Below are 21468 nucleotides of genomic sequence, written 5' to 3'. Positions count from 1 at the left end.
GGCTGGTGCAGGGGCTGGTGCAGGGCCCGAGCAGGGCTGGTGCAGGGCCCGAGCAGGGGCTGCTGTGCGGTCCGGAGGCTCCGGGAGGCGGCTCCGGCTCTGGCCGGAGCGGGGGAAGGTGGGCGGGGGGCAGCGCGGCTCCCGGGCAGCGCCGCTTATCTCCTGCAGAGCAGCAGGAAGGGGAGCCGCGGAGGAAGCGATTTCTCACGGCTTTGTGTTCGCTCCTCATGAAATGCTGCTCGCCGGGCTCTGTTTTCCCACTTCTCGCTGCCGGCCGGGATGATCCGTGTGAATCACCCGAGCTGACCACACACAGGCACAGCCCGAGTGGCTTCCACGGGGACAGAGCCAGCGATGCACAGCTCATGCACCAAAGCCCGTGTTACCCTGAGCTCGGAGACCCAGGGAGCTGGGTGCTTTCGAGCAGATAAAATCCCCAAGCCTAGTGAATCGATTCCCCAAATTTACGTTTTCCTCCTGGCCACGGCTTGCGTTGTCTAGGCAGGAAGGTGCGTGCAATCAGCTTTAAAGATGCAGCTTTGTACATCCCAGGGAGAAAGAGCAAAGTGCCCGACAAGCAGGGCTCTGTGGGGATGAATGGGAAATGAATTACTCCCTTGTACTCACTAAGGCAGTCGGTCTCTCACAGGTTCTTACTGGGGCTATTCAAAGATGCCAGTAAGATTTGCAGATGCTGCTGCTTTTGTCTTGCAAAGCCCAGCACTGCGCGGGGGATTTCGATGTGCAAGAGCTAAACTCGAAATCCCCAAGAAAACTTGGCTCTGTAACCCATCAGTGAAAAGGCAAAGCTTGCAGTGCTGCTGGGAGCTGAGGTGCTGCAGCTGCTGAGTGCTGCTGAAGTGCCTGTTTAGGCTGCTGGCAGGACAGGGTCAGCATTCCCTGCAGCAGGGCACAGGGCATGGGCACCACGGGTTTCTCACTGGGCTCTGGCTGCTCATCCCCTGCAGGACCTGGGAAATCACTGCCCCTCCATGGCCTGACTTCTGGGTAAGAATAAAAAAGTTATCTTATTTATTTCCTATGAATCTCTCTTTCTCCTGCTAATAATGTAATTCTACATAAAATACAATAATATTTAAATTCAAGAAAGCATATCCCAGATTGAAAGATCTAAATTTCAAAAGTTGCACCGAATTCTCCCTGTAGAGATATGCTGTATCTATGGGGGACCACCTCCAGAATCTTTAAGGAATTTGCCTTGCTTTCTGACTCTGCTGGCAATTTATCCCTTGATTTTAGCACAAGTAAGCAGTGTTGCAGCCTCACCTGTGCAAAGAGATTTGCTCTTTGTGCAGCACAGCAAAGGTGACCCTTTCAGATGCCCCCAGCCAGGGTCACTGCCAGCTGGCGGGTGCAGGGTTTGGTTCGTCTCAGCACTGGGTAGGGAATGATGTGGATGGGAATTTTTAATTCTGGCTTTAAGTGCTGTGTATTTGGAGCTGGGGTCTCAGTTTGTGAGGTGACCTAAGTTTTGAAACAGTGCAGGAGAAGAGAAGTGTTTCATGTGCCTGATGTGTGCTGTCGATGCCTGCGGTTGCCGGGGCCGTCACAGGGGTTGTGTTGGGTGTGTAACTGAACAAACTTGGCAGCTAAAGGCACATCTGCTCATTTTTTGCATGCAGAATTACACAGGTGCCTTCCTGCAAATGGCACTCCAATCCCCCCCTTTCCCAAATTTGACTGGTATTGATCCATGGATGGACTGCAGAATGAATGAATTTGATTTCTGCAGAGGTGACACGATGCTTTGAATTGTGCTACACATTTCTATTTTGTTTAGGAACCCAATCATAGCAGCAAACCAAACAAGAAAAGTCTCCTTGTTTTCTGAATGATGTTATTTGTTTATCTGCCAAAGTGCTTTGCATTTCCTCAGGTCACAGACCAGCCTATGTCTGGCTATGTTAATATTATAAGAGTTAGGCAAAAGTGAAGTTTAAGAAAAATCTTTCAACTGAAAGAAATAGGATCTTGAAGTCCCAAAATAGAGTATGGAAAGGTACACATCATGTCTGGCTTCTCTTTCCCCTTGTGGCAAATGTGACTCAAAGGAGTTGGGTTTTTTCCAGCTCGATCTGTATACAGTTTGGGGGAGTTTTATTGTGAATAGGTCACCTTACGATACACAAAAATATTTCCTCCCAGAGTTCTGTATTCATAAATCTTTCTTGATCCTCGCTCTCTTGAAACTGAAATCCAGATGATTTCGTTTTTCTTCATGGAAAGGAGAGCGAGAAAGAGTGAAGGCACACCTTAGTGTGGGGCTAGTGCTCCCGTGGAAGGGCTTGGAGGGAGCAGCTCTGATGAGCAGAAGAGCAGCACTGAAAAACGGAGATTTTACAGCAGCTTGGTTGTTGCTAAGGGAGGGAAAAATTAATTTCAAAGTTATTTTAAAAAGCATTTTAAATCTTCACTTCTCAAAGTTTGTGTAAGGGTCAAATTTATTCCTCCTTTGCTTCGCCAAAGAAAAGATCAGCGCTTTGGTTAAATGTTAAAGCAGCTGCCTGGCATAGTGGAGGTGACTGTTTATTGACAGTGGCACTCTTCAGTAGTTCAGTTTTAAGAAGAGCCATATCTCTGAAGCACAGCTCTGATGTGTCCTTTCATTCTAGCCCACAGTGAATTTTCTCTATAAAAAAGCAGCACAGATACTCTGTCCCTGCAGAGCAGGGTGAGCATCGCTGTTCCCTGGTGCATGTAAAGAGAGAGGCTGTGTGACATGACTGAAGCTGTGATAAATTGGTGGTGAAGCTGAGTGTAAAACTCTGATTTTAAAGCTCCTGGCGTGTTTCTGTGGGCTGTTCATCTCCACTGTTTGTTCCTAAGTCATCCTGCTGTGTTCATAGCAAGTGAAAGGTAGATGGAAACGCTTGTGGTAAATGATCACCTGTATTAGTCCTGAAAATGTAATCAATTAGCTCAAGATTAGGACAAACCCTTTTAAATAGGGACACTTGACTCTTTCACATGTATTTTTTTCTCTTCGTATTTGTGTTTTATAATGCTATTCTGATTTTACAATTATGTCATCCTACAGCATTGCCATAATGCCATAAATTACCAAAAATATGTTACTTTCACTTTCTTCCACTGACCAAACAACTGATTTAAAATCTGGTCCTGTGGAGGATCAGGAGGCCTTTTACTGCGTTTTATGCCCCTGGGCCAGCAGATAATACAAACATTGCCATATGAACAGGGAATCAGTTCCTGTCTTCTCTGTGTGCATTTGTGCAACACACACCCACAGACATGCACGTTATTGGATGGCCATGAGCAGTTGTGTCTTGGGAACTCATTCTGTACATGAGCAAACACCACTTAAAATTACTTTTAAAGGTGGTCAGTATTAAACCCTGTGTATGTAGCCAGTTCAGTTACAGCTGCTACTGACAGTGCTCACTGGGGGCAGATTTTCTTCAGTAATTTATTGTCTGTTTTCCTCCATTTCGGTCTCCCACCCATAACTCTGGGATTTTGTTCTGCCAGGACAGAGGGTAGAGCAAAAGCTGCTTTGCTGTCACTTTAATAACCCCTCCTGTCCAAAGGATCCTCTCATTGTAGCTGGATCCACAAAGAATTACTCTGTCAGGCATGACAATAAACACACTCAGTAATTAAAAACTGCTCTTCCCCCTCGCCCCTTGTGAAGACAGCATGGCTTTTGGTGGTACAATGGCTTTTCACTGAAGGCCAGCAAATGCTGGATTTTGAAAGTCCCATACTTAGGGTGAGTTTCCTGTGGCTCCCAGTGGATCTGGGCTGTGGATCAGCAGGGGCTGATTCCTCCATCAGTGCCTGTTCCCAGCAGATCTGTCATTTTGGTCTCTGTTGCCTTTCGTCTCCTATACGCTTTATCCATTCCTAAATCTGCCCGTGGCTGCCGCTGTATTTATCACATTCCTGGCCACGCCGTGTCTCCAGTCCCAACCCTGGCGCTCCAAGTCCGGCTCCCTGCTCCTCTCCTGGCTCCCAGAGCCAGCTGGCAGCTTTACACAGAGCCTCCTGCCCATTCCCTTCCTCACCATCTCCCGAGGTGTCGGAGGTGTCTGGGCTGGGCTCTGCAGTTTGGTCTCGCACAACCCCTGCCTAGGGCCTGGTGCCTTCAATGGAGCTATTCATGCAAGGAGAGGCTGCTCACTCGGGCCCTTGGCTGGAGGGGTCTCTGGGGCACAGCCCCTGTCTTTGTGTGCCTCCAAAATATGTGCTGGATGAGGAATGATAGCTCTGGAAGTGAGTGTCGCCTTACATTTACCATGCTGGAGGAAGGCTGCCAGCACTGCATTGATGCTGCATGTGGTCCCCTTCCAGGGGGGAATTAATCCTTCTATGCAAAGATACCTCCTGCTGACTGGTGAAAAGAAAAGAAGGAAAAAACCCTGGTTTGGCCATGAATGCCATTAGCTTAATCTTCCTTTTCTCTGATCTTCCAGTACTATTTGCTTTGTATGGCTTCATCAAGGTTTTGTATGTGGACAGAGTAATTGAAAACAAATTTAGCATGTCTCAGACCATAAAGTTCCCTTTCAGCTAGATCCCAGGCTATGCGGTAGATAAATGTCTGGTTCTCATTTTTGGTTATGTGAGAAATTCAGAATGGTTTGATTTGTAATTTTGAACGTTAATAAAGAAGGAGAAGTTTCCTTGTCTCCTGGCCTATGGAGGTGTTCTGGCTTTCTTGCAGCAAATGCTGTTTATAAAAATGTTACTTAGTACGGGAGAGTCTGTTTGTGTCCTTGAGGCCAAGAAACCCCAGGCTCTAAGGTCGACTGAGACATCCTTGTGCTGTTCAGTCCCAGACCCAAAATGCCATCTCTACCTGTACAGGCAGTGTTTTAATGCAGTGCAAGAGGAATGGCTGAAGGTGAACCAACAGCTTGGAGAAGGATGAGTTTCAAAGAGCGGTGAATCAATGCCAGAAATCTACATCTATCTATAGCTATAGATACATGTCTGCAGATCTCTTTGGTTTCCTGAAGGCATTGCAGGCCCAGTGTGTGATAGGAGATTTTTAATGTCTTGCCAGCTGCACGGGTACATGGAGAACAAGCCCCTGGGTCTGCAGATCTTCATTGGCACCGCGGACGAGCGCATCCTCAAACCCCATGCCTTCTACCAGGTCCATCGCATCACGGGCAAAACCGTCACCACCACCAGCTACGAGAAGATCATTGGCAACACCAAGGTTTTAGAGATCCCCCTGGAACCCAAAAACAACATGAAAGCAACGTAAGTAGATTTCTTTTTATTAGCAAAGTTGAGGCGGATTAAGTTGGCACTGAAGTTCTTTCTCTTTGGAAAGGAGTCACTTAAAAGAATAATGATGCTCTGGAGGGACTCCCCTTTCCAGCACGCTGGGATGATTTATGAGTGCAAGACCCTTTTTACAAAACCAGCTACAAGCCCTTGGGTTAAAGCTGCTGGAAGAGTTCCCATTCATCAGGAGACCATGCAGGCACCCCTGCTCCCTATTCCAATTGCTGCAGTGACTCTGCTGTAATCACAGAATGGTTCACGTGGGAAGGGACCTTAAAGCTCACCCAGTGCCACCCCCTGCCATGGGCAGGGACACCTTCCACTATCCCAGGTTGCTCCAAGCCCTGTCCAGCCTGGCCTTGGACACTGCCAGGGATGGGGCATCCAGTGTCTCACTAATAATCCATCATCTTCACAGTCAGAATGGGTTTGTAGTGCACTCAGGAAAAGAAGACTCGAATCTAAGTCCTTATGCTGCAGGGACAAGTGAGGAGCAGGGGCAGCAGACAGAGGAAAGGTGTATGATTAATTTTACAACATTTAATGGAATACAAAACATCTCTTCTGAGCTCCATCAAGTGATCTGGTCATGAAATCTCCTCTTGTAATAGGTTAACAGAAAAGCAAGTACAGGCACATCTTGTCTGTATTACTCCTTCCAGTTTTATGGAGGCAGAGGGATGAAGTGGGCACCAGTCTGAAAACTTCAGGCTTGAATGTGTGCCAGGCAGCATGAGAGTGATTGCTCTGCAGAGGGAAGAGCTGTATCTCCATCCTTCAGAGGATCCTGACAAAATTGGCAGAGCAGTTGTATTTTTAGGCCCCCCTACTTCATCACAAAATCCACATTCTTTCTTCATATTTTTTTAGAAAATATACCTCATTCCTAACAAGGAACCCTGGAGTAATAAACCCCTGCACATCTGCAAGGGCAAGGAACAGCGTGGGTGTAGGAAACAGCTTGGGGCTTATACCTCCCCAAACGTGATTTTAATTCCTATCAAAAGGAGAGAAATGATGTGTTTTTAGAACTGATATCAAAATGGGCTGGCAGTGCCTGCTTAGTAGCAGTGCTCACTGCCCGCTCTGAGAACTATTGCTGAGCTTGACAAATAATTGTCACATTTTCCTAACACAGGCATGTTTGCAAGGCTACCCTGGACTCTTGAGAAGCCAGCCTGCACTCACACTAAATACTAAGTTGCAGTGCTGATTTAAGCAATCCAAATCCTGTCATTGCTGCTCAGCCCCATCCTGCTCCCTGCACCCTCCCTTTGTTCAGGGACACAGTGAACAGGACACAGTGAATGGGAGAATGAATATCTGCTCTGCCAGGCTCTTACCTTGTCTGGGAACAATGTCCCAGGGCTTTGGAGGATAACAGAGTGACCTGGGCCAGGCTGCAGAGCCCAGCTGTAGCAGTAGCACCCACCCTGTGCAAAAGGAGGAGAGAGCAGTTTGGTTCCTGCTTTGGAGCTGAATTCCACGTGCCTGGATGGTGCAGGCAGTGAGGATTCTGTAATCAGCTGCCTCAGCTGCTGTGATTCCCCACGGAGCTGAACTAACCTAAACCAACCTGCCCAGGTGTGGGAAGGGCTGCTGTGCAGTCCCTGGGAGCGGGGCTGTCGGAGAGCTGCTGATGGAGGCTCCTGCCCCGGGGTGGGCTCTGCCTTAGCACAGGGGAGATAAGACTTGGAGCTATAATGCTTGGAGAGCAGCTTCTGCTGTTGCCAGAGAGTGGGGAGAGATCCAGCAGCATCCCTCATGTGCTGCATGTCTGGGATTTCTTCCCCTGTAGCTGCTGAAATGGGAATATCTGGATCCTAACCAGAGCAAGTACTTAGAGCTGTTCTTAACCCAGAGGCCGAAGCAAAACAGCTTCATCCCCCTGAGTGTCCCCTGTCCCAGCTGCTGCGAGCAGGGGTTGAGCTCGGGGCCGTGTGTGTTGTTGCAGCATCGACTGCGCGGGGATCCTGAAGCTGCGCAACGCGGACATCGAGCTGCGCAAGGGCGAGACCGACATCGGCCGCAAGAACACGCGCGTGCGCCTCGTCTTCCGCGTGCACATCCCCGAGCCCAGCGGCAGGATCGTGTCCCTGCAGGCGGCCTCCAACCCCATCGAGTGCTGTGAGTATCCCTGGGGCCTGCTCCTCTCCGTGCCGTGGCTCCAGGCTGGCACCGAGGGCAGACCCACCGTGCTCTGCTGCTCTGTGCCAGCCGTGGAGTGACCGCGGCTCTTCCCCGCGAGCATTCCCTGTTCTGAAGGAGGCTTGTGGGGGGGCTGGTAGCTCTTCAAGGTGCTTGGAGCTTGTGAGGACAACAAGCTCCAAGCTCCAAGTTTGGGGACTTCTGCAAAGTTTATTTGTTAGCACGTTGCTGTTGGATCCTGGGGCTGTCCGGTGCTCCCTGGGAGCAGGAGCAGTGTTGGGGGTGTGTGCAGGGACACACGTGCACTGTCCCTGTTGGAGCACAAGTGTGCAAGCTGCCTGCATTCCTGGCTTTGAGTGGAGGCACAATCAGAACTTGTCATCCACAAACTGGCGGTGGCTGGAGGTTTGAGTTCAGACTGGGCCGGCACTGAGCACTGTGGCCAGTCCTGTGTGCCAGAGGAGTGACCAGAGTCCTCATCTGAGCTGTGGCAGGAACGCAGCTGAAATGGAGGGACAGGTTTGATTCTGAGGCTCAGGTGCATTCTGGTCATTGTTTTTTCTAGCTGTCAGTGCCAAGGGGTGCGCAGCTCAGGAGGCTGAAGCAGGGAAAGCACAGGTTGTTCTGGTATTCCCCTGAGGGACAGAAGAAAACTGGCAGTTTTGATTTCTGAAGTGCAAATCCCATAAGTGTGTGAGCTCAGAAACCTGCACCTCCCACTCATTGTAACGGACTGGATCCTGAGAAAGAGAGTCCCCTGATGAGGTGCCCCCCGTGTCACAGTCATTTCTGGAAGGGCTCCGCCCACTTTGCTGGTTCCTGTGCATCCTGTGATGCTTTTTGTTGGTAAATGGTGCCTTTTTGGCGGTTTGGGGATTTCACAAATACAAAATGAACAATTTTCCTCTCCCTTTGTTGAATGACTCACCTCTTTAAGCAGAACGTGTCTTGCTGTAAGTCAAGTGAAGAAAGCCATTGAGTTTCTCATGTGTGAGTTTTATTTATTGAGATGCAGACTTTATTTAAATACAACTGCTTAGAATGAGAGGAGCCAGTTTTGGGTGGGAAATCAAAGTGGCTAGTGAATTATTGATGGCAACTCTTTAAAAAGCTGTACAAATGAGTAACCAAAGCAAGGCTGGGAGAGGATGATGGGTATGAATGATCTCTTGGCAATGTTTATGAGAAGATACCAACTGTCAGAGCATTTTAGCAGCTGAGTGAAGTCTCTGGGCACTGTGATGGGGAAGGGACAGCAGTGGGAGTAGCCAGCACCTCTGTCCGTAGGAAACCTTCCTGTTCCTCTGTGGGACCAGATGGCTGAAACAATAGTGGCCTCCACCCCAAATGTGTCCCTGCTGAAACAAAGGTCCATTTGCTAAAGGAAGCATTCAGTGAGGAGCTCCTTGGGTGGAGAAGCTCCAGGTGTAACTCCTACACCCTCTGGGCAGGAAAACAGCACCAGCCCAGGGCAGGAGGGGGCTGGTCCCTGGATCCTGCGGGGAGCCCCACAGATCACCCCCCACTTACTCAGATTCTCCTCAGGAAAAGCAAGTATGAGTTGGCCAGGCGTTTCTGGGGCCCTTCCACAATGGCACGTTGTATTTGTGCGCATCACCACAGAGTGTTCAGGCAGAAATCCGGGCACGGTTTCCAGAATAAGTCACATTTTTCTGAACTGTGTGCACACACCTAATTTGCCTGTGCAGTGAGGGCTGTGGCAGTGCCTTGGTTAAGATGTTGAGGCATTTATTCCGAGATGCCTTTGCATTGATGAGTCTTAGGGGCATAAAAAAGCCAGGAGTGGAGATACCAGTATAAGTGGCGTATTGTTAGTTGGGGTTTTTTATAATTAAAGTATTAAATTGTTGGCTGCATAGAAAACAGCAAAGCTCTTACAAGAAAAAAATGTATTTGGTCCCCAAGGAAATAAGGAAAGAAAGTTTTATTTTTGGAATAGTGGACAGATATACAGGCAGTTTGGAGAGACACGTTAAGGACTGTGCTTTTCTGAACTCATGGATGCAGGGTATGAAGTGATCTGGAGGCATGAGCCTCTGCCATTTAGTGTGTATGTATATTTAGCACTGTTTATGCATTTCAGTAGCGCTTCCTGATCTCAGCCCAGTTCTGGGAAGATGGTTAAAAACATCAGTGAGCTCAGCCAATATTAGTAATGCAGCCTAAATCTCACTAGAGATGGTAACCTCAGCTTGTCCCAGATGATCTGCACACCTTGCAGAGCTCCCAGGCAGTCTCAGGTAAGCTCAGGTGCCCTGCCAAGAAGGGGCACTGGGCTGGGCGATGTTTTCTTCTTGTCCCACCTTCTGTGCTGCTGGGATTCACTTTTTTCCCCTTTATTTTCTGGTTTGTTCAGGTTTTTTTGAGCTGGCCACCTGAGAGCCCTTACCCTCAGGGACTCTCCTCGGGATCCCTTCTGTCTGGCAGCAGTAATAATGTCCCTCTGGGAAGGCCCTAGAGAGCAGCAGCTCCAGGATCACGGCCCATCTCCCTTCCCGGGGCTCCCCCTGAGCACTGTTGCTACCAACAGAGTATCCGAGTGCTCTCCTCCCCAGAAGCTGATCCCGAGGAAGTCCCACCAGTGTCAGCAGATCATTAGCTGCAGTGAAGCAAGAGCTGTGAAATAGCTGCATTTCAGAGCGCTGTTTGGTTCCACCTCATCTGTGTCACATTCAGCACTTGACAGATTTTCGGAGGGGATTTCACAGGTTCAAAGCATCATCCGAGGCGAGTTCCTCCCCTGGCAGCTGTGTGGGAGCACTGAGGGGGTGATGTGTTGTTAAATGATCACTTGTGCCTTAAAATGGACCTCAGATCCAGACAAGCCTGCACATTCAGCAGCTTTTTCCTCCTGTTGCCTGTTGATTTGTGCTGAAGCCACTGAGGAGGCAAAGGCATTTTTGAAATCCCTCTGATAATTGTAGCAACAAGCCATCATTCAGCCAGGTATAGGAAACCACTCTCTTGTAGGTGTGGTGCTGGAAAGGTGAGAAAAATCCCTTCTCGTGGTGTTGGTCCACGCTGAGTCAGTGAAATGACAGCGAGCCCCACAGGAGAGCCAAGTGTCCTGCTTGGCCTGGCTCCCTGCTCCCCTCACTGCTCAGGGCTGTGTGTGTCCAAATGTCCATCCCTGCTGGGACAGGTCCGTGCTTCAGGCAGGAACCAGCTCGTGTGGGCGAGTTCTTGCTGTGCCAGCAGGGCTGTGACAGAGCTGCTGGTGACATTGCAGGTGAGAGGTTACTGAGTTCACTTGTCCCTTCAAACACAGACACTTGGCAAACCACCCCTGGAGAGGTCTGACACTTGCAGACCGTTGTTTTCAAGCCATGAGGACGATTTCTGTAACATCAGTTCCATTCCTTTGCCTGTCACCAAGAGCTAGAGCTCATTTCTCCGGGAGTGGGTGATCTCTGGTGTTACAGAAATTGTTGACACTGGGCTCCCTCTCCAAGAGATAGGTTTTTCATGATCTCTGGGAGCTCAGGCTGGGTGCCCCAGCCTCTGCAGTTGTGTTTTCACTCCTCAGCTGAAGCATCCTGGAGCAGAGAAGGAGCAGGGTGGGAGTCCAGGGTAGTAGGGCAGCTTGTTTTGCTCAGGCTGACAGCAGCCAAAAACTGCTTCATGCAAATGTCTGAGTGTGAGGCTCAGGAGTGTCCCACACAGTGCCCCAGATTTTATTCTAAGGGATCCTGGTTAAACCTTCCCAAAGTCTGCCGCAGTTCTTGCTTTGTAGAATCTGTGGTTGCTGATCCTGAGCTGTGCTCATGAATCCCTTAAAATGCAAACTTAAATTGCACTTGGCACGAGAAAAGGAGTCTAAAAACCTTGTTCTTATAATAGATGTTCCTAGGTGGTAAAAAAACAAAACAAACAAAACTTATTGCTAAAGAACCGTGTGTCCATCTAGAGGAATTTAAATAGTTTCTATTATTGACTGTATTTTGTTCCATTAAATTGGGTCAAATTTCTTATTTCCCTTTAATCAATTTCCCTGGAAGTTTCCTTTATTTTTCTCTCCTTCTAGTAGATTTTCCCATAATATTAGACAATCTGAGCCTATGATTTGTGACACATTAGTAACTACAGAGGAAAGAGCTAGTCATGTAAAAGAATGTTGTCTTGGCAAGCCAGTGAGAGCTTTTCCTCAGCTGGGAGTTGTGCTGGTTGGAACACAGCAGCAGGGAAGAAGGAGCCTAGCTTTATTCAGATAGAAAAGCAGAAACAAATGGTCTCTTTGCACGTGGGAGATACCTATTTGGAAGTTTAACCATAACCATGGTTATTATGGGAGTATCATGGTTTCCAGTTGAGTTAAATGAATTTTTTCCCCCTTTCATTTCAACTTCAAGACAGTCTCACAGTTGGCTGCAAGTACAGCTGACAGAAAAACTGGTGCTTTCTCTAAAGAGAACATTTTCTCTCTCGAAGCACAGAACGTAAAAGATAATTCTGACAACATCTGCCACTTTGAACGTGCAACCAAAATATCTCAGTCTTTGAGGTCTGAGTCAGAGCGAAGGGAAATGCCTGCCCCTTCTGCAGGCTGCCAGCCTTGCTCCAGGGGTAAACTCCTGGTTACTTCTGGTCTTTGCAGTGCTGCTGGTGGTAAAAGCAAACAGCCCAGCACAGCACACAGAGCAGGGATTGCTGAGCAGAATTTCAGCTGAGCAGATGCCCTCCACAAGGGATTAAAGGGAAATGCTGTGCTTGCCCACAGAGCTGATTGACAGACAAGTGAACCGAGGCCATGGTTTTCCTGTCATTAATCACACACTGGCTTGGTGAGCTGGCTGCAGTTCATAGAAAGTATCACACTTATCTGACACTGCTGCCATCGGTGCTTGTCACTCCTCCTTTGCGAGGACATCATAAATTATGTGCAGAGGAGGAGGTGGAGAAAAGCTCTCTATTTTTGGTGCTTTTTGCTTGGATGGCTCTGCACAAACTGCTGATTAAGTCTTGCTGGCAGCAAATTAGAAACTGTTGTCAGTCATACTGCGTTCTTCTTCTCAGAGTGTTTCGACCACATTTTCAAGGTTTCCCCACGAGGGCTGGAAATTTGCTTTATTTACTTGATTCCTAAGTCTTCCACTGCTCCATACTCCTTCCAGGAGGTGAATTATCCCATCCCTCTGATCAGAAATTTGCTCGTCTCTAGGGTGTCTTGCTGATGTCTCCCTGGTTGCTGGAGATGTCTCCTGCCCTTGGTCCTTCCGTGGCTCTCCAGCCTTTGCCTCTCCTCCCACTGCAGAGCTCAGGATGCTTCAGGGAGTGGTGGAGGGGATCAAAGTCTCTCACGACATTAATGAGTTGGAGAAGTGTTGAGCACAGCAGCTCTGCTCCTATCAACCCTACCACAGGCAGCTCGTGGTAAATAAACCCAGTGTGACAGCAGGAATGAAATATTTACTTTGGCTCATTGAGGTTTGCACTGAGGTGGAAGAATTAATCCCATAACAAATTACACCTCTGCTATTGCTTCCAGGGGTCAGGGTTTTTTTAGCAGCAGACATCCAGCTCTATCTGCTCTTGTCAAACCCAACAGGAATCACTGGCTGCTGGATGAAAAGCCTTTGGGGGTTTGGAGAGACATGTCAGGGGTGGTGAGTCCCAGCTCAAAGTTGGGATGACCTGGGGCTGCTCTGGGCAGGGTAAGGACAGGGCTGTCCAAAGAGGGATCTGAATATTTGTTCTGGTGAGGCCACTGCACTGGGGTGTAAGCTGTGACCCCACTCCTCTTAAACAGCCACATTTTTTGGTTTACTTGGCTTGTGAGTCAATCAGAGGTAGCAGTGGCTTTGTCCTCACTAAGCTGCTCGTGAGCCTCAGTCCTGCTCCTCCTGATCCTGCTCCTCCAGATGCCACAAGGACAAGATGTCTCTGACATCTCATTGTCAGCATGGGGACAACAGGGAACCTGTATCTGGAGTCAGTGCTGCAGGTGTTGGAGAGAGTGTGGAGGGGCTTCGCTCTAGCAGGGATTCATCACAGAATTACAGAATGTCTTGGCTTGGAAGGGACCCTAAAGCCCATCCAGTGCCACCCCGTGCCATGGGCAGGGGCACCTTCCACTGTTCCAGGCTGCTCCAGCTGAGATTGTCCCTTGTCACCTCCCAGCAGCAATGGGTGACACTCTCATGGGGGAGATTGGGAGCTGCAACAGACTTCTCCAGGTAATCAGTTTTATCAAAATACCCCTTTTCCCCCTAAAAGCCAAATCTCTCCACTGCAAAAGGAGAGTTATCAATACTGTGGGCAGGTGGGGAAGCAAGAGCCACCTTTGCCTGCCTTGGCACAGTTCCTCGAGGTCAGCCTGCAGCCCGTGCATCCCATGGGAAGTGTTCAGCCTGCTGGCCCAGAGATTTAGGCCATCTTCACCTTTTGTCCAGCTGCTGGCATGGGGAGGGGTCTGAAGGCTGGAGCCCTGGCAAACATGGGCTGCAGGGGAGCCTGGGTGGGCTGTGGGCAGCAGGGGCTGCTCCCTGCAGGCTGAGCTCACTGGAGGTGCTGCAGGGCTCTCAGACAGTGGCTCCCTTTCTGTCTTGTGTCACTGCATGCATTGTATTTCTTGGCACCACCAATCCATGACATCTTGATTTGCAAACAGTCAAATAAAATAGAAAAATAATGTCCCCTGTTAATAGGTTGACACACTGCTTCAGGCCAAGCGTGAGTATTTCTATAGCATTTGCTTTGCTGCCTTATGTCAGTAACTGTTGCTATTGAAAGTAAACACCCCAACTGGTTAAATCAACAGTGTTTTGTTTATTCAAAGCTCATAAACTCCAGTAGCTGTAGGTCACTTTATGAAGTGCCAGCCCCTGGGGGAAGAGAAGGAATAGTGTGAAATTATTGCATGCAGTCCACCCATCATGAGCCTTAGAGGAAGGGGATTTATTAGCAATTAATATTTCTTGCAGAGGAAAAAAAAATAATCCTATTGAGGCAGCTCCACACTGAACCTTGAACCTCTGTACTGGTGGAAATGGGGAAGGGGGTGAAGCCTTCTTACAGGCTTGGGTGAAAAAAGGAGACTTTGGAAAATGAAAAGTAGCTGGGTTTTTATTATTAGGAAAGGATTTCAAAGCACCCAAAGGGAGGAGAAGAATTCGGGGGAAACAGGGCAGGGGAAACGCTTTAGTGTGGTATCTGCACTGGGGAGCTCAGCTGGAACTGAGCTGAGATGAACTCAGATGGGATTATTCTGCAGCCCATCTCAGGCACATGAGGTTTGCACGCCTCCACCTGGCTCAGGGCAAGCACAGTTTTGGAGATGCCCAAAGTCATGCCAGGTGCAGCAGCTCCAAATGTAATTGAGATGAGTCAGAGTCACTTCCAGGCTAAAATTTGTCCTTCCTCAGCCTGAAAAAGCCTTGGGAACCACTGATCTGTGGGATGGCGGGTACCAAGCTCTCTATGAACACAATGAAGTTGGAAAGAGATGTAGGTTAATCTGGAATTTTGATGAGTTAGGATGCTTTGGAAGTGAAATTTGGTGATTAAATAGGAATAAAGAGTGTCCAGGGCAATGCTTAAATATTTAAATGTTTTCTCAACTGTTGCAGACATGCTTTTTAATGATTGCTATTTACTCTTCAGCCTTTGAGGTTACAGATCTGTCTTTGTGATAAATCCAATTATGAACTCATCAAAAAGGTTAGTATTTTGGGAAAGAAATTAATCTTACAGCCATGTGAAAGAAATTACCAGCTTCTTTGCAAATGATCTGAATATATATTCTTAACTGGCAGTATATTAGGCCAGATGTTGTTATATACTTGAAAAGAACAATGAGTCCTAAGGTAATTCTAAATAGATTTCAAAAACGCCTCTCAAACGGCATGAGAAAGTTACAGCTATTGAATTACCTCTATTCTTTCATAAGAGCAAAGTCTCTGTCTCATGATTGCAGGGTTCAGCAGAGCTAGAAAAGTTGCTATGAAAGGCTTACTGCTTGACTTTTCTCACCAAATATTCCGACATTTTCTCCAGGTGACGAGAGAATCTCGCCTTTGCGAGGGTTGCAGAGCAGTAGAGCAGTGCCAGGTCAGGTCACAGACAGCCCAGCCTCGCCTGTGTGTGAGTCAGGGCCAGCCCTGAACATACAGGATCGCATTTCCTCACTCTTGGCTCAGCAGCCAACGGTGTTCAGTGAAGACACAAGTGCTCAGGGTCTCTGTCAGGGAGAGCTAAAATCCAGCCAAGGCAGCTGGGAAAGAGATATGAGCAGGATCCTCTGGAGGCCTTTCCAGTTGGGCTGGATGAATCTGGAGGAGTTTGAGTGCAGGTCATGAACTCGCAGTTCACCAGCCCCAAGCTGCTGCCCACCTGGTCTGGTCACAGGGAAGCTCCTGATGTTTTCCAGCTGTCTGTGTTGTAGGGAACAGTTCTCACATCTTCACTTTCTTCAGCTCCCGCTGCTTGATAGCAGTTGGGATGGCTCTGCTGGGATGGTGACCAGGGTTCTCCAAAGCTTTTCTCACCATGCAAGTGGCTGTTTCAATGGGATCAGAGGAAAGTAGGTGGAGAGATGGTGCTGTCCTGGTTTTCTGGCTGGGGAAAGAGAGAATAACTTGCTAAAATCACGCTCCAAATTCGTGGCCAAGAACAGTAAAGACCGTAGAAAGCCTTGATGACGTCCGTGTCCATCTGGATCCCACCCTACCTTTTCTTCCCTTGCCTTTTATAATCAGACTCAGTCTGTGACACAGGGCCCTGCTCCTCAGATGTTCAGGCTTCTGCAGAACATGCTTGGAAAAACCCTGGGCTGCAGCAGTCCCAGTGTGACCCCTCGTGATGCAGCTGGGGCTTCGTGGCTGCCCCTCCTGTGAGCCCAAGGCTCGGTGCCCACACATGGAGACGGAGATGGAGCTGTTGTTGGCAACCCCCCTGTGCCAGGCCCTGTCCTGTGGGAGGCAGTGGGATTTTGGAGAAGAGGCTCTGGGGTTTTTTTTCCCCTCTGAAGGAATTCAGTGTTATTCAGTGGAATCCTCTGTGCAGGTGGAATTTTTGGGCTCTAGGGCTGTAGTGTGCCTGCACTTGAAAATTTGGCCGTTTTCTTGGAAACCGGCATGGGCAAGTTTCAGCCCATTCATCCAAGCTGTCCTTTCTCAAGGACAAGGAGCAGGGCCAGCACAGCTGAACCACTGCAGCCAACTCCTGAATGTTTCCAAATAAAATGCCTTGAGTAAGTTTATTTTTCCTTCTCAGACCTAAATTTAGCACCCTGGAGAAGCTGCTTTGGCAGTCAGCGGATGGTAACGATGACAAGATCGATCTGTGGATAGTTCTGGGAAGATTTGGAAAGTCCTGGTAAAACAGAGTTGGTTTCATTCATGTTTGCAATTTGTCCACAGCCCAAAGGTCTGCTCATGAGCTTCCAATGGTTGAAAGACAAGACATCGACAGCTGCCTGGTTTATGGAGGACAACAGATGATCCTCACTGGACAGAATTTCACAGCAGAGTCCAAGGTGGTGTTCACAGAAAAAACATCAGGTAAGGCAGGTTTTTCCTAACTTCCCCTAGTGGGATAAGGCAGATCTGTAGTGCCAAATCTCATAAAATTTGTGCTCATGATTACTCGAGTGAGTAATCCTGTTCATTTAGGTAAAACCATGTGAGTAAAATTAGACTTGGGAGCAACTGTTTGTGTTGTTGCTTCAAAAGAATCCAGGCACTGGGAATCAGCAGGGACAGGATCTGTTATCAGAGAAAGGAGATGAGCACTACATGTTCCTCTGTGCTTGTTCAATCTCATGTTTAGTGAATGCTACTGTAGAATTCATCACTGAAATGAACATTTTTTATTGATGTGAACTACAGGCAAAGATTGTGTTTTCTTCCCTTTAGTAGTCTGTGGAGAAAAAACATACGTAATACATCTTTTTATATCAAATTATTTTTATACATGTAATGAGAGATGAGAATACATCACTTCTCCTTCCATATTTTTTATTGTAGACTTTGTGTTCCCCTTGTGCTGTTAAGAAAGCTTGTTGCTTGGAAGTTTTCTGTCGGTGAACTGAGGTAGAGGCATCTCAAGTGATGTATCCAGTGACTTGCAAGGGATTTAGGAGATTGCATTGCCCAAGTGAACAGCATGTGCATGATCTATGGGGTAATGCCATCGGGAAAGAGTGAGAATTGAGCCAGAAATGAATGTACATTCATGAACGTACATGAGCACCAGCTGGTGATGTGGGGGAAAACATTCTGTGGGTCCCAGTTCCCTCCCACACCAGCAGCAAGCCAGGCTGATTTTGCAGGTATGAAAGGCTCTGAAGAGCTGTGGAGGTTCAGATGAGCCTGTGCAGTCAGAGGAATTCTTCTGGCACGCTCTGTTTCCTTTCAAGCCCATGTATTAATTCCTTCCCCCTGTGCTGCCACTGTTCCACCATGTCAGCGTTTTGAGAGGGTACACAGGAACATCTTGGCAGCCTGCAGTGCTACCTGTCCCAAGAATGTTTTGCAGTAACTACAGGAGATGATCCATTCAAAGGAGGTAGCTCTTAATGCCATTTCGAGGAAACATCCCAAATGCCCTGCCCCTCTTTCCATATACGAGCAGAGAAGGCTCTGGCTGGACGAGATGTTAGAAAGTAAAAAGAACAACAACATTTTCCACACTAAATCTAAAGCTTTTCTGTGCTGCTGGGGAAACTGCAGGGATTTTTTCCTCTTTTTTTACCTCCTGGTAGGGGGGAGACAGGATTTATCCCAGCAGCAGTGCCCAGTCTGGAGCAGGGATTTGCTTGCTGGTGTTCCATATCCTGCCTCCCCCCCAGCCCTTGGCCTCTGCAGGCAGTCCCACTCTGCTGGACTCTGAAAAAATGACTGGCAGAAGGGGAGTTCAGAGGATGGGAGGTCCAGGTTCAAATCCTTGGGCTGAATCAGAAGTCTGTGTGGTTTGCAGTGGGTTATCTGGGGGACTCTGTGCTGAGCTGGTTCTCTGTGTGTCCATGTGCTGTTCCATAATGCAGCAGCACCTCTGCCAGAGGTGCCCTGGAGTGCTTTTAAATGAAGATTGCTTTATTTAATAGATGTGTCTAAAGAAGCTGAGCTGGATACACAGCTCATGCATGGCTGAGTGCAGCAAACTGAGAATTGCTTTGTGCCTGGGTTGTCAGAGGTTGATGAGTGTCCCAGCTCACCTGAAAATCAGGATCCTGTGTGCCTGAGACTTTCAGCTTCCCTCATTATGCACTGCAGACAATTTTAAGGATCTCTACGATGTCTGTTCGTAGTTGCCATTGCCTCGGGCTGCGTGAGCCCGGAGCAAGGAGCCCCAGCTGTGCAGCCCCGGGTGTCGGTTCGAGCAGTGCCTGGGTGGAAGGAGAAGCAGCTCACCCACAGCTCCTCTGCCCTGCACAGCCCGTGCAGAAAGTGCTGATGAGCTGCTCAGGGGCAGAGTAAGCCACAGCCACCACCCTGGGGGTGGATAGCAGCACAGCTCTGCCTGACCCCAGCTGCAGCAGGCTGTGTCTCTTCCAGAGCGCGCCGCTGCCCCGCAGCCTGTGAAAGAATCACACCTTTGTCAAGGCAGGAAGATGCAGCAAGCTCGCAGGGGAAGCTTGGTTTGCTTAGAGTTTCATTTTAACAGCTCACAAGCCTTGTCTGTGCTAGCAAGTGGTGCTGGATTTCCCACTTCTGCCACCAGTTTTAGCTACGCTGGTAACAAGAAGGGTGAGAGCAGCAGTGTAGGTAACCATCCCACAGCTTTTGGCACGCCGTGCTCCACACAGCTCCTTGGCTTGTGTGTCCAGTGTTTTAGGTGAGAGTAGCAAGGCTGTTTTTTCCCCAAGAACCTTTGTGCAAGTATCTTTGTGCAGCTAGATCTTTTCCTTTTATTGTTCCATAGACTCCAAACTCTGGGTGTCCCTTGGATCTGGGTGAAGCAGGTGCTGGGAAGGCATCAGTCACGTGCTTTGCAAAACTGAGGAAGCTGCTTTTGAGGATCACAATTGTACATTAGGTTTCATCCCTCAGAGGAACACTCAGAACCTCTTTCCATTTCCTCTGGATCTTGTAGACAATTCTTCACCCACCACTAGCAACGCAGAGGAACATGGAACTGGTCACATTTGTGACAAAAATACGTGTCTCCGTGAGCAGTAATGAGCAGGTTTTATTTGTCTTTTCATAGAACTGCAGATATGTATATTTTTCCATAGCAATACCTGGAAAATAAGGACAGTTCCCTGAATTGTGGCGGGATGTCAGTGTGAAATGAGTGTCCCGTGGCACGCGAGCCGCAGGGAGCTCACTGGGGACAGGGCTGGGACAGTGTCAGCTTCGGCTCACGGCAGGAAATGGCAGCAGGAAACGGAGTGAAGGGGCTGGAGCTCAGTGCTCTGAGGGGATAAAGTCCTTGTGTTTGAAATGCTGATGCATAAATAGCATTATGTTTCTGAATGCTAAAATTTATCAACATGCAGGCCTTAGAGTTTTGAGTTCTTTCTGACGTTCTCTCTTTCTGATGCAAGATCATAAAATGTAGTTGCTGTGAGCCAGGGGAACTTATGAATTCCCTAATCCCAGCACACAAAAGCAGAGTTTGGCTGAAGGAGTTTGAAGATCTGAACTTGGAGACACGTAACTGAGCCCAGCTAAATTAAAGTAGGTCAGGGGAAGCAACTATACTGGACTGTATTCTCTTAGTTTTGATCTGGAAGAGAGAGCTTGAAAAGCAGTCTTGGAGCTATCAAGGACTTGCAATATGGTGAAGGTCAAGGGTGTTAGTGCTTGGTTGGGGCCCAGATCTTGCAGTGCAGTTAAAAAAGAAAAGATTTGGAATTCCCCCTTTTATTTATTTTAATTGTCATGTAGTAATTTGCAAGTCAGATGCTGGGTGCATTGTGTTTACTCCCATTTGTGTACTGGTTACTGCTGCTCTGCTGTCAGTGATAGAGGCAGTTCGTGTTTCTCTGGGAGAAAAGTGCAAATGGACTGTGATTTCCCCTGCCAAACTCTTCTGGTGGCCACATGGACATCGTGAATCATCGCTAGGACAATGTGGGTGGTGGAGGAACAACCCAAACACAACGTCCATCCTTGGAGTGGCTCCACCATAAATCTCCCGGCTGGGCCAGGCAGGGTAAGGAGAGGAGGTGCTGCTGTGCCCTTTGAACTGCTGCAGCTGCCAGGGCCCCCAAGTGTGGATGTTCACAGCCCCTGTGACAAAATAAATCTGTCCAGCTCTAGAGTCCAGCAGTGGTGCTTGAACACGCTTGGATGTGTCATGGTTGCAGGAGAGCTCAGCCCAGGGCAGGATCAGGCTGTGGTGTTCGGTGTGGGGGTGCTGGGGTTGAGGCTTTTGTCTGCACAGTGCCCGAAATGCTGCACCCCACAAGCCATGGAATGTGTGCTGGGGGAGTGCAGCCCCCAGGAGTCGTGCAGCCCCCAGGAGTCGTGCAGCCCAGTGCTCCATAGGGCACCGCACCGGGACGGCGTTAGGGCAGCTTTAATGGGGTGGAAGGTGGCTGGTGTGTTGGTTTGATGATAGGATCGTGCTCGTTGTGGGACAGGTGAAAGGAAATTTCAGCATTGTCTTACAGCAGTGTTCCCCTTTTCTGCTGTGTCAGTTCCTCACCGTGCTCCGAACAGGGAGCTCAATCCCTCTTTGTAGTCTGACAGTTTCACGAACGATCCAGAAATTCCTGGGGAGTGCAGAAAATAGCAACTATTTTCAGCAATTAACTCTGTGAACTTAATAATGCAACAGTAATGATGCAATTTTCTCAGGGAAATTCAAGATAAAATGGACAAAAAGCTTTTTAAAAAACTTTCAGTGTTTTCCCAGGTTCATTCAAAAGAGATGAACAAATGAGATGAACTTGAACAAATAAACAGCTTCAGATATTGAATGTGAGGGCTGAGCTCCAGTCACTTACTGGTTTTCTAAATTAATGAACTTAAGTTTGAAGAACTGAGAGGAATGGGACTTATCTTAGGACTAGGTCATAACTCAGTCACAGATGCCATTCACCACTGAGCATGAATTAAGTGTAGGTTTAAAAGGCAT

General features: G+C 48.4%; 1 protein-coding gene across 5 annotated transcripts in view; it reads left to right on the top strand.

Moving 5' to 3' along the window:
- The window catches only part of NFATC2 (nuclear factor of activated T cells 2), a 78664-nt gene that overhangs the window by 21325 nt on the left and 35871 nt on the right, over positions 1–21468 (top strand). For all 5 annotated transcript variants that reach the window (XM_042044993.1, XM_042044987.1, XM_042044973.1 and 2 more), the window contains exons 4-6: positions 5048–5250; positions 7232–7404; positions 16803–16943. In XM_042044993.1, the coding sequence (XP_041900927.1) occupies positions 5048–5250; positions 7232–7404; positions 16803–16943 (517 nt within the window). The remainder of the gene's footprint in view (positions 1–5047; positions 5251–7231; positions 7405–16802; positions 16944–21468) is intronic.

Source organism: Corvus kubaryi, unplaced genomic scaffold (genome assembly GCF_017639235.1).
Source record: "Corvus kubaryi isolate FWS band 111438036 unplaced genomic scaffold, C.kubaryi_AGA036_p1.0 134, whole genome shotgun sequence".
Classification (NCBI taxonomy): Eukaryota; Metazoa; Chordata; class Aves; order Passeriformes; family Corvidae; genus Corvus; species Corvus kubaryi.
Note: the sequence above shows the minus strand (reverse complement) of the source record. Positions and strands in the feature narration are given on the sequence as shown.